This window comes from Mangifera indica, chromosome 6 (assembly GCF_011075055.1).
Source record: "Mangifera indica cultivar Alphonso chromosome 6, CATAS_Mindica_2.1, whole genome shotgun sequence".
Classification (NCBI taxonomy): Eukaryota; Viridiplantae; Streptophyta; class Magnoliopsida; order Sapindales; family Anacardiaceae; genus Mangifera; species Mangifera indica.
In genome coordinates this window covers 594,138-607,277 of record NC_058142.1, presented here as the reverse complement: position 1 = coordinate 607,277, position 13,140 = coordinate 594,138, and the positions used below count along the sequence as shown (strand labels likewise).

Here is a 13,140-nt window from a genome sequence, read left to right as displayed (position 1 = left end):
ATTGCCTAAAAAAAATCAGTGTTAAAAGGCTTCTTTTAATGAGCAGAACACTAAATGAATTTGGAAAGAACTGGGTGGGTTCAAATTGCATTCATAATTAGAGAGGATGGATCTAATCCAAGTAGACTCAGATTGTATGAATTTATGAGTTAATGATTTAGTTTGAATAAGTCAAATTGGAATTAAAACTCTAACTTAATAAATAAATTTAAAATCGATTTATTTGTTTATTTATTGACACCGTGTATCTCTTAGATGATATTATTTTTCTGATCAATAATCTTCCAAATATACTGTATATCCACTTGAACAAATTCTAATTGAATAACATAACCCAAGATCGGCTTGGACTGAATCACCCTAGTCATAACTGTGACAAGAATTACACGGTTCATATATGGTTTCAAAGAAGTGGGATTCAGCAACCATCTTACACAAGTAGCATTGATCAGTTTACATGACATGGACGGTAGAATACTAGAATATACACAGAGTTTCTCACAAACTTACAATCAACTGGAATTACATAAAAACTCTTGGGAACACTGATAATTTTACCTTCCAAGCTAGAATCAATCTATTCGAAGAATCCAAGCATTTCCAGACCTTCTGTGTATCTCTGCATCTTTATGTACATAAAATCTGCCAAAACCAAAATATGCAGCCACTGCACAATACCATATCTTCTAGCTTCTCAGGTGGGAGATCTTTCATTTTCTTCAGCCTGGATATCTCAATGAGGGTCCTCACAGCATATTAATTCACAAGTACACTATTCATTGATTGCTATGTGGTCTTTCTCTTCTTTCTCAATCTTCTACCCACTTTTACATACAATTAAGAACTGTAGCCCGGCGGTGTTTGATGCCTCCATGAGCTACATTTTCCAATATTTACTTTGATAAACAAAATTCAGATGATACAACAGACATTTACACGGGAACTACATCACCATCTTGATTATCGTCACATGTTAAAATGAGACCTTCAACATAGGTTGGGAGTAAGCAGCGGGTCCATTGACAGCCCGTTGATACAGGCTCCGTGGCAGGAACAATCATGAGCACATTGTCATGGCGCCGGACAATCCCCATCACACTTACAGTACTCCCTTCTTTGATATAGCTGACAAATAACATGATCGCCATTAGAAAGCATACAACAGATAAATATCAAAGATGTCTTGCAAAACCCTAAAGGAACCGAAACACAAAAGAGTGAGTCAGTGGCATACCCTTCTTTGAGGCGTATTGTACAGTCATCACTAGAGAGGTTGTGCTCAGTTAGCCAGCGTAAAAAGCTAGGAGATAAGTCTCTGTTTCCTTTGGTTACATTAACCACAGTTGCTGGCCTGACAAATGGTGCAACCTTAGCTCCATAGCCTGCTTTCACCAAGGCTCTTAAACCAGATTGAAAGTCTGATATGTAAAAATCAGACACATATCTCTGTTCACAAAAAATGTCCCAATTAAACAGAGACATCACATCAAAGTGCTATACCTATATAAAGTCAGAAACTTGGGCGAGGAAAACACAAATTGCATACCACACAAAGATACATATACAAGTTGAGATTAAAAATATATACCTAGTCCTAATGAATGCTTGGAGACTTGGTTGAAGATTCTTTTACAAACCCATGACACTATATTTCCATATTGGGTCCAAGATGCTATTATTCTTACCATGAAGAGTGCTATCAAATTAGCATTTTAAACAATGCACTCTTGGCAACAGCTGGAAACATTCAGTGGATAACAGAAAGAAATGAAGGCAAACTCATGATTCAAAACCGAGGAAATTCACCAATTCGGAATTGTAGAGGATAAATAATTCTAAAACCAAAAAAGGTAGTTTTAGTCTTTCAATACCCCATTTGTTGTGTGATTAGATTATCATTTGCAAAATGAAATTGTCAAACCAATATTCAGAACAGATTACCACACATTAATTCAACAAACTAACCTCTGAATGTCTAGATCCCCAGGAGAAGCAACGGTGTTTAGGATTTGAAGATTTTCCACCCCATCCTCTATATTCATACAATTCTGTGGAAACATATACACACCTAGGTACTCTCTGGTAAGATGACTCCAAAGGAATACTGCCACAGGTGACAACCTACAAATAAGGCATGTGTAAGACAAGTTGCTTCTGAAGACAATAACAAACAGAAAAATGAACATAAACACGATTCAAACATCTTCAATAGGTTATATCATTTCTACCTTAAAGCATTAAACACGATTACAGTAAGTAACCTAGATAATAATTTACTATCACAAACACTATCATTAAAACAATGTACACATTCTGGTGCAGATGACAAGTTTCAGTCGTACAATGGAGCTGTAAATTCCATAATGCCTTACAAAAGTGATCTTATACCACCTTATAGTGGGACTAAACAATGAGTGAGTCAACCATTTATATTTTACGTTCCATTGGCCTGGTTTCACTATGAACGTAATTAACCATGTTAATTGTTTATTTCAGTGAAAAGAAGAAACTTATACCATCCCCTAGCAACTTCTTACAAAAACAATTGAGAACAGTTAATTTTATGACACCCAAATCCAATCACACAGCTCACTTTCTGATTGTTCCATTTATTCTATACATAGAATAATGAAGTGAGTTTACAGCACATGGTGTAAGGCAAAAATACCAGCCTAATATTAGGAGTTATCTGTCATTTAACCCCTCAAGAAGTAATATTAGGTTCCAAGAAACTAATATTAACACAGAAAGCCAAGAAATTGATTTTGATAGTTTAGCTATCATTGCTCAGATCACATGGACCAAAACCTTATTTTGATAAAATCCCTCAAAGTAAGCACGCTTCCCATCTGACAACAAAAATCCCTTCCACTGTACCTAATTCTACTAAGAGAATTCATCCTCCTCCATAGTAAATGTTATATAGCAAAAGTCATCTTTATTCAAACTCATGGAATCGACATCCAAGAGACAACTGGCCACTAGTCAGCACCAAACTACTCTATCAGCCTAATCTCACTAGCTTGCGAAACATAAATCACGCCAGTGTCAGTTCATAAAATTACTAATGTGAATCCGATTCTTCATTTTCTACAATATTGCTAAAAGCATAATCACAAAGAATAACTACTTCAATCTTTTGAAAGACAAAAAAATAAAATAAAATATTTATAACAATATTCTAATTCGGGACCAACATACGTTAGATAGAGCTGAGAATATAAAACTATGTCAAATAGCTTACTTACCCCAGTAACCTTAACATACTGACCATCAATGGCGCCTCTAAGTTCAGCATCTGGGTATTTCTTAACAAACCCCAGCAGCCCTCTTCTCCCCCACACACAGTTCCACAACATACCGACTAAAAGCGGCACAACAACGGCTCCCACCGCCACTAAAACTACCCACTTCTTCACCGCCACCATCAAGAACGCCCCCACCATCACTCCCATCGCCACTACCACCATCACCACCCACAACGCCGCCCTCGAAACTTTAAACCCCACCTTTACCTCCTCCCCTAAGCTCGTCACCGCCGACCCGTACGCTGCCTTTTTCGGCGTCGAAAGCGACCCGGTACCGTCCAGTGGCCCCGACCTCCTCGGACCAGAGCTCAACGGGCCGGAAGTGATGAGTCCAGTGGGCTGGAGAGGTAAAGGCCCAGATGATTTCTTAACCGGGCCAGAATTCGACCCGGATCGAACGGATCCACTGTTCGGTTGGGAAGACGAAGAAGCGCGGGAAGGTGGTTTAGGAGGCAAAGGCGAAACATTAGATGAAGCTTGAGGTTGATCGAGAATATGGATGTCAAACATTTTTCCTAATTCTCCGGATTTTTTAACATCACCGCCGGTGTATGGTACGGCTCTGGAAGCCATTGTGGGCGGGCGTTCTTTGAACTGTTCAGGTCGACCGGAGACATATAGCCCGCTGCTGAGCTGGTGCGACGGGATTCTGGTGGTCATCTTTATGTTGTGTGAATGTGAGAACGAGAACTGAGAACAGTAAGTGAGTGAGTTGAGTAAGTGAGTGAGTGTGAGCAGTAGAGCTCGTGGTGCTTGAAAAAAAGAAAGAAAGAAAGTAAAGCAGCATATCGATAGATATGAAATGACGAAAAAGGGTATGGAGGAATATCATAAGATGTGGATGTGCCAGGGTCTCCAAATGGTCGTGTACTGCTTTGTCGTTAGTGGCCTGTTATGGATGGGGCACAGCATAGCAGATCGACTTGATTGGGCTACAGTGCCTTTGGTTTTATGCATTTACCTTTTTACCCTTATATTTAACAAGTTGAAGTTCCTTTTAATATTCTGTTCGGATGGGGTGATCCCAGATAAACTAACTTAAACTTGGATGGGTTTAAATATAACTTATATTTGAGTTAAATTAGTTTTATTTTCTTTTTTTAACTATTTCTCATTGTTCTAGTGAGTGACTTATTTTACTTTTTACATTTACCTTTTTTATCCTTTATCTTTTAAAAAGTTGAAGTGTCTTTTAATACTCTATTAAATAAGAATAAAATCGAGTAAAATTAGATTGAACTTAATTTGATATTCAATTCTAATAAAACTAAATTCAAAATGAAAAATCTAAACTTGAGCTAAAAGAAACCTTTGTTTAAATTTGATTTAAGTTAGCTCGATTTTATTGAGACATTGACATATTAATCTTTTTCAACGATTTTCATGTTTTTCAGTGATATTTCATTGATAATTTTGCAATCCCGTCTTTTCTTGCTTTTTTTATTACAAATTTTATTATTTTTGACCCTTAACTTTTTTTATTTTCATACTCTTATAATTATTCTGATAAGTCATTGTCAACTTAAGTACGCTTAAGTTTGAGTTAAACTTTCCAAATTCGAATCCGTCTTTTTAAATTCAGTTTGACTCTACTCTTTCGGCTTAATGCTTTCCAAAATACTCAAGTATGGGTGGTCATTTTACCTTAGCTCCGGTAACATTGCCGGGTAAGGTAACTTAATAACTTAAAATTAGCGTATTATTCATTGCATTGCTATTTGAAGTGATGAGTGGCTCTGATGTGTCACAATCAAACTGGTTTATAATGGTCCCATCTGGACGTTTAGCTTTGCAGAATAATGGGCCCCGTAATTTCCAGATCTGATTGCCACAGTATCTTCTTTCATGTATCATTGCCTCTTCTTCATAATCATACTCAGCAAGGATGGACTCGAGTGGAATAAAATTTAAAAAACAAAAAAAAGGTTGATTTAAGTTTGGTCTGAAATTATAATATTTAATTTAAGTTTAAATTAATAATATTATTAAAAATTTTAAATAAAATAAATAATATTATAATAAAAATTTACTATATTATTAAAGAAATTAATAATATTATTAAAAAAAAGAATGAACAAAATTCAGACTGACAAAAATTATAATTTAAATTCGAATCAAATACCTTAATCATAAACACGGTGTCAACGTCGGATTATACAGGGCCCATATAAATTACAAGATTGGAGTGGGTTCTGTTTGATCTACGGTCTACATCAGCTCTATGCATATTTATACTGTAGACACCTCATCATTTCACCTTTGGCATGTGGACCCCAGCTGTCAGCTGACCCAGTTTGTTTGAATCCGACGGCGACAGTGGATCTTGCGGCATTATTGGCCATTGATCAAGGAATTACTTATAATCGCGCCCCTTTTTAGGACACTTCTGTTTTAAGTCTCGGGTAATTCTGGAAATTCATGTTTTCAATCGGTCGGTGGCGAGTGGCGACACGCAATCGAATCCAAAGTTTCTACATAAGGGCAATTAAAACCTTATACAGAAGATCTAATTATATATTTTACTAATATAATATTTCAATTTATTATTATTATTATTATAAAGTTGCCAAAAATCTTTTGGGACAATTTTTTTATTTATTGTCAAGTCTCATTGCATTTAATAATTATTATTATTCATTAATTTAATGTTTGAAAGAATTTTATTTTTTAAAAAAATTGGAAGAAAAGTATTTAATAATTTCAAAAAAAAATTTAAGAAAATTGTTATAAATATTATAATGAGTAATTTACTATTTTTCATCCTAGTGAAACCATTTATTCTCACATTTTAAATTCATAAACTACATATTTTTATTTAAAACCTATCCCAGTAAATGAATGAGAGTTTTAATATAAAATTAAAAAAAATAAATTATTATATTACCCTAACTATTTTTGCTTCCTTTAAATTTATCATTTTACCCATAATTGTGATTGTGTACATTTTAATTGGATTGAGTGACTAAAATCATACCAAAAAATTGTTATTTAGATGGATCGCACTAACTAATGTGTGATCTAGTTAGATTCAACCAAATCATATTAAAAAATATATAAATCGATTATCAATTTGATAAACTTAAATCTAATCATTTTTATTTAAACTAAATTTAAGTTAGAGGTATTTATGTTCGGTTCGATCTTTGTTTACCGATAATCGTGATATATTCTAATTATGGTCCACACAATTATTAATAATGAAAATATTAAAGGGCTATTCGATCATTCATGGAGAAAATAATTAGAAGGCAATATCCCATTAAGGAAACAATTGGGTGACTTGAATCCTTGATTAAGATTATAGTTTAAGGGTCAATCGTTTTCATTTTTGGGTCTTCTTTTGCACAAGTAAGCAAGCGATCCACATCATGGCCCTTTTGGCAAAATCTCATAATGTAACCAATCTTATTATTAAGAGTCATCACGTTTGAGTCACGTGCAAAGTTGTCGGCAAATAGCAATCCCTTCCCAATATATAATGTATTTTCCTTATAAAATAAAAAAAGCGGCTAACAGTCACGGTAGATCTAATCTGAATGTAGGCGAGTTTGACACTAATTTGAATTTGCATTAAATACATAATATTTATTTTTAAATTCTAATTTAAATTTTAAATTAGTGTATAATATTATTATAAAAGCATTAATGAAATAAATAATATTATTAAAAAGATAAATAATATTATTATATAAATAAACAAGTTAATTTTAATTTAAATTATCAAACTAAAACTTTAACTCAATTTAAATTCACCCGATTAAATCAAACCCACTCTTAGTAAAGATTGAATAATACTATACATACAAATAAATCTTATTAATTTACGTATATAAATTAATGTAATAAGATTTTAAAGTGAAAAAATAAATAAATAATTTTATCACCTAATCATATAGTTTATATAGATAAATTAATAAAATTTATTTTTATTTGTATTTGTATATATAATTTGACTGGTAGAAGTAATGCTCTCGCCAAATTCTATTTTCAGCTTCTTTGTTTATGGGCCTAACGCAGCGATGATTTGGGCCATAATGATCAATGCAACTGTAGCAGAAGGCCCAAAAATTTGCAAGTTCAGCCTGGGCCAACTTCTTTCCCACATTTAATTGTTTGTTGTTGTAAACCGGCAAGTTGTCGAATTTATGGGGATATAGGGTTTTTGCAATTTGTAGTTCAGAGACTTCTTCTCCGACGCTTCTATGTTGATTTCATCAGCAACTCAAATTCGAATTAGATTTTATGAATTCAAACCGAATTCGAATCCACTGTAAAACAGCATTAATGACGCTGAAAAGGAATAACAAACAGCGATAAGCATAAGAGAAAACCCAAAAAAAAAAAAAGGGTCTTCCAATTCTTGCTTTTGAACCGAGAAATCACGGGACAACCCTGAAATTTCTGCTCTGAATTCATCTTTCTACTGCCAAACGACCAAATCTCTTCCTGATCCTATTAGATAGAGCCGTGAAAAAAATTACAATTTTCTTCTCTTTCACTGGAAAATGTATGTTTCCTTGAATTTTCTCTTCATTTCAATACACTTCTTGAAGCCATGAACCTGCTTCCATTCATGAAATCCGTTTCCCTTTTTTATTTTTCTGCAGAGCCCATGTTTTTGAATCAGTTCATGCACTTTCTGAAATCAGTTCACACATTCAGAAGGAAGGAGTAATATTTGTGTGTAGAGTATTAACATAAAAGCCACAATGGCAGGCTCATGAACTCACTATGGCTTTGCTTCCATTCCAAGGACTGACCCCTGCCGTGGCTGAGAAGGTAACATTTAACAACATGACTAGCTGGCTGGCTTCCATTTCAATCTTGACAATGTTCTTGAAACCAAGTTTGGGCTTCTTCTTGTTGATATTTTTCTTGTTTGGTGGAAAAACGAGAGGCCTCCACTGCCTGCGAGTTGCCAGCTTGCACTGGCGCATCTGATGAAGCGCTGCTGGGCTGCAAATCCATCCAAGCGTCCGAATTTCAGTGACATTGTTTCAGCTCTGGAGAAATATGATGAGTGCGTGAAAGAGGGCCTGCCTCTAACTTCATATATATATATATATATATATATATATATATATATATGAGAAATTGAAAATTTTATTTTATTTTTAACCTTGTATACATATATAACACTCATTTCAAAGTTTAAACAAAAATACAATAACAGTATTTCATTTTTTCAAAATATCCCCGTTGATATAATTTATACATGCAAAAAGAGAAAATTTTTTTCTTCAGCCTTCCAATGAATAAAAAATCTCTGCAACATGGAAAAAAATACTTTTTCAATAGAAAACACATATGATTGAACAAAAAAACCTGTGAGAAAGTTATTATAAAGGATTCAAATTGGACACAAGGGAGGAGAAACGAAAATTGATAGATTTATTTAGAAAATTAACATTTGTTGCAAAGATTTCACAGTAAAATTATCCACATTCAGGTTAATCTTGATTCAATCTCATATGTTATGTATTTTCTTTATAAATAATAAAATATCAAATAATATATGGTAGATTCATGTTCATGACTTAATGTGAAATTTAATTTTGTTGTGATTTCATGTTATTAGATTGTTTAATGTTTTTATTGTTTAAAGTTGTTATAATATTGTTTAATATTGTATTGATAGTCAAAAAATACAAAAATTATAGTCTAAAAAATTTCCAAACGAAGAACGGGTTAGCGCCGCCAACCTAGGGCTTGACACCCAAACTAATATTTTTCGTACTTTCTTCCATTCCACTCAATTTCATGTTGTTTAATATCGTTATTTCATACAATTTTTATTATTTAAAATTGTTATAATGTTGTTTAATATTATACTAATAGTTATAAAATACAAAAATTTATTTCTGAAAAATTTTCAAACAAAAAGGAGTTGGTGACGCCTTTATTTATTATTTTCAGTCTAATATTTATTATTTAACAAAATAATATTTATTTTGACAAAAAATATATATTTATTTAAATAAAAATTAAATAAAGCTAAAATAAAAAATGAAGGGGTAGCCTAACTATGCCAGCCCCTTTATTTGTTATAAAAAGAGGTTGCCACCAACCCCTAACATATGACGCCAACCCTTCCAATTTTTTCATTAACGGGTTGGTGCCAACCCCCGAATATGCGCCGTCAACCCCCTTTTCAAAATATCTTTCTAGTCAAAATTAGTTTTTTGATATTTTTTTATTTTTAAAATTATAACAATTGACTAATTAACAATATTATTAAAATTATAATATTTAATAATATTTTGATTTATTTAATCGAATTCTGATAGAATTAAATTAAATTGATTTACGTGAAATTTAAATTGAATTAATTTTGGTACGATACAATACATTTATGCTTCTGTTTTATAAGAAAACTTCACCTACTGTCTTGCCATTATTTCACCTCTATAAATCCAATAAGTTTCGTAGGCCGATTGCTCACTGAATTTTTTTTTTATCCAACTGTGCTAATTTTAGATCTCTCTTTATGTTTAAAATAGATGTGCTAAAGATGAATATATCTATGCTATATATATATATATATATATATATATATATATATATATATATATATGCGCTAAAGATGAAATTTTACTTCACGTGAATACTATTGCACAAATCATTGCATTATCTCTCCTCTACAAGTCAAGTTATTCCCTGCAAGCTTATGAAAAATTTAAAATTATTCTCTACAAGCTCACGTGAATATCCAATTCATTTTTGTTTTGATTTTTTGGATATATATATTGATGTATTTTTTGCATATTCAACACCAAGTACTTCAGTGCATGCTTTTTATGGGTGGTTTCTTGGATTATCTTTTCATGTGCTGTTTTAATATGAGATTGACGTCAACCAAAATCTCGATAGATAAGATCAACTGAGTTTACAATTTTCGTATATTTAATCTAAAAATTTAAACTCAACAATTTTAAATTTACTTGATCTTATCTAACACATATATATAAATATTGTTTCAAATACTGATATTAAATATATATACATGTTCTTTCTCTATAGTGCATTAAAAACAAGTAATACTGTAAACTTTATTTTGGTTTCTCAAAGTTGAATATAAAGACAATTTAGATATTCTATCATATAAAATGATAAAAATGTTTAGAGTGTAAAAATTGTGATATAAATGTATATGTGGGTCTAAATGAGGGTAAAAAGTTCAATTTTTCTAGTTTTAAAGTGATTCTTAAGGTGTTTGGTTATTGAGAAAATCCGAGTAAGTGTGGGAAAATGTAAATAAATAGATGAAGGTTTTGTGGAGAACTTGGAGAAGATTTTTACAAAAATATATCGTAAGTGGGTTTTTATACTTGAATTTACGAGTGAAAAAGAGTTTTCTTACCAACCTTAATCAACCAACTACAGTTTATGAGGAATCGATTAAGTAAACAATTGAACGTTAAAATGAAGACATGGGCAAATTATCTTAGTTGACACAAAACAAAACATGGTTATTTTTTATGTGTGGTGTACCTTATATTTAAAGTGGTTGCCGATTCTATCAGACTTGGTCGATTATTTTTCCGTTCCTATTTATTTAGGGTTTCGTCTTATGCAAATGGCAATTATATCATTAATATTTTATTAGTTCAATGATTTCTTTGAAATTTTCAACAACTGCCCATTTATCAAATGAAGTATATTGGACATAAATGAGTTGAGTCCAGCATTAATATAAATTGGTTTGAGTTTTGAAAGTTAAGGATAATATGACTGTTTAAGTTTAGTTTGAGTTTATTGAATTTTATCGAAGAAAAGCTCGAAACTCAATTAACATTTATTGTTGGATGATTTTACTTGAGTTTATAACTTAAATTTATAGTTTGAGTTATAATAGTAGAATGATTAAAATGATATCATTTTAATAATTATATAACTTAGTTTAATTTAAGTTACGAATCAAACTCAAATTAATTTATGTTAATGAGTTAAATCAAACTGAATACTCTTTAGTTCAAACTTAGTTTAATTATTACTTAAATTGCGAATTACATCGAGCTAAACATCTTTTAATTTAAGCTTAATTCAATTATCACTTAAATTTAAAATTTTATCATAAATTCAACTCAAACTCAATTTATCGGAGCTCAACTCAATTAAATTGGTGTTCAAGTTTAACTTATCTATGCTTGCATCTCAACATTCATCTCTCATTATCTTCCAAACATTGATCGGATGTTCAAATAGGTAGAGAGAGATCATCGGAGGGAGAAAAATCTTCAAGAGGAAGATAACACTGAAGATCTAGAAATCAAACTCTAAAAAAAAACTATTATTTTTTAAAACTTTAATTAGGTGGAAACTTTTAATTTTTAAAATTTAGTGGGGGGAAAAGAGATAAAATTTTAAGGAGTTAGAATTTCGTTAATTTTAACTACTCATGAGTAATTATTTGAGATCTTTAAAATTTAAAAAAAAAAAATTGGGAAACAAGCATATTTGGGTGGGAAATAGTCCTTTAGTAGCCTTCTAAAAATTTTAAATGACAGGCGAAAAAGAAGGGGAATCTTTCACCTAATTTCTGTTGTTTAGTGGCCTAAAGCACGATTTTCTATTTCTTTCGAATGACCATACTGCTTTTATCAATAAACAAATAAATGTGTTCATTGTTAATGATTGACAGAGTGCCCTCCATGAGTCCCTTAAAATTTATAAGATAATCCATAATTACAGTAATATATTAATTTAGATATAATTTATTATTAATTTAAAATTATTTGATTATATATTAATATATTATTATTATTATTATTTAAATTAATATTTATAATAAATATATATAATTCTAAAAGTACATTTAGTATTATTTAATCACTTATATAAATAAATCTTTGAAATAACGTCAAACTATTAGGATTGTATTCTATTTGGGTCAAGTGTGAAAAAATTCAATATAACATCAATTTGAATTTAAAAAAATTAGTTTAAAATCGATAAGTTAAAGATTAAACTTGATTGAAAAAATAATTTTAATTTGTTTGAACTCAAATATTTTGATCAATTTAAACTCAGTTCATTTTATGAAAACGATCTCATTTCTTGACTTGAAACATGACTTGTTCAATTTAAGACTGAGTAGTTTGAATTGAATTCAATCCTATAAACTAGGAATAGATTTGAATTAAATCCAAAATAAAATTAGTTCAAATTTATAATATTTAATTCGAATTCAAATTTATTCAAATTGATAAATAATATCATCATATAAACGTTAGTAAAATGGAAAGTACAATCAAGAAGGAAAATGTGTTATATTTAAACCAAATTATCGAATTTAAATTTAAATTTAAATTTTATTTATTCAAATTAAATATAAATTTGAATTTAAACTGATCCAACTACTTACGTGGTCCATTTTTCCATGAAGTATCTTCTTGATCAGTTTGAATTGGAAGCGTCGTGTCTTATAAATTTTTAAATATTAACATCAATATCATTGAGTTTCTCATTGTTTATATAGAAATCAAATCCACAGATTATTATAAATTTCGTCCATTTATTTTCATAATATAAATATCTCTGTTGTCCCAATCCTTAAGACATATTAACCAGTCACTGAAAATTGTTGGTCTTTGTTTCAACAGTTTAAACTGAGTCAACATAGGCCAGGTTGATTCGAGAAAGGTGCAAGTCAAACAGAAAAACAAAATAGGCTGTTGAATTGAAGATTTCAAATACAGCGATAAAAAATACTGTAAGAAGACCGATCTGAACTTTGATCAAATTACATTTCAAACCCTTTAAGTTTGAAATCTTTATTTTTTATTTGTATACTAAAGCTGTTAATAAAACACCTCCCCTTAAAAAATAAAAA

General features: G+C 30.9%; 1 protein-coding gene across 1 annotated transcript; it reads right to left on the bottom strand.

Annotated features, from left to right (window-relative positions):
- Window positions 1-396: 396 nt before the first annotated feature.
- LOC123218847 (uncharacterized membrane protein At1g16860) lies at window positions 397-4,070 on the bottom strand. Its single transcript, XM_044640499.1, has 4 exons — window positions 3,249-4,070; window positions 1,966-2,121; window positions 1,235-1,446; window positions 397-1,125 (listed from the first exon to the last, which is right to left on the bottom strand). Exons 1-4 carry the CDS (start codon window positions 3,966-3,968, stop codon window positions 933-935), a joined length of 1,281 nt encoding a protein of 426 aa, XP_044496434.1. The 5' UTR covers window positions 3,969-4,070; the 3' UTR covers window positions 397-932.
- Window positions 4,071-13,140: the final 9,070 nt, after the last annotated feature.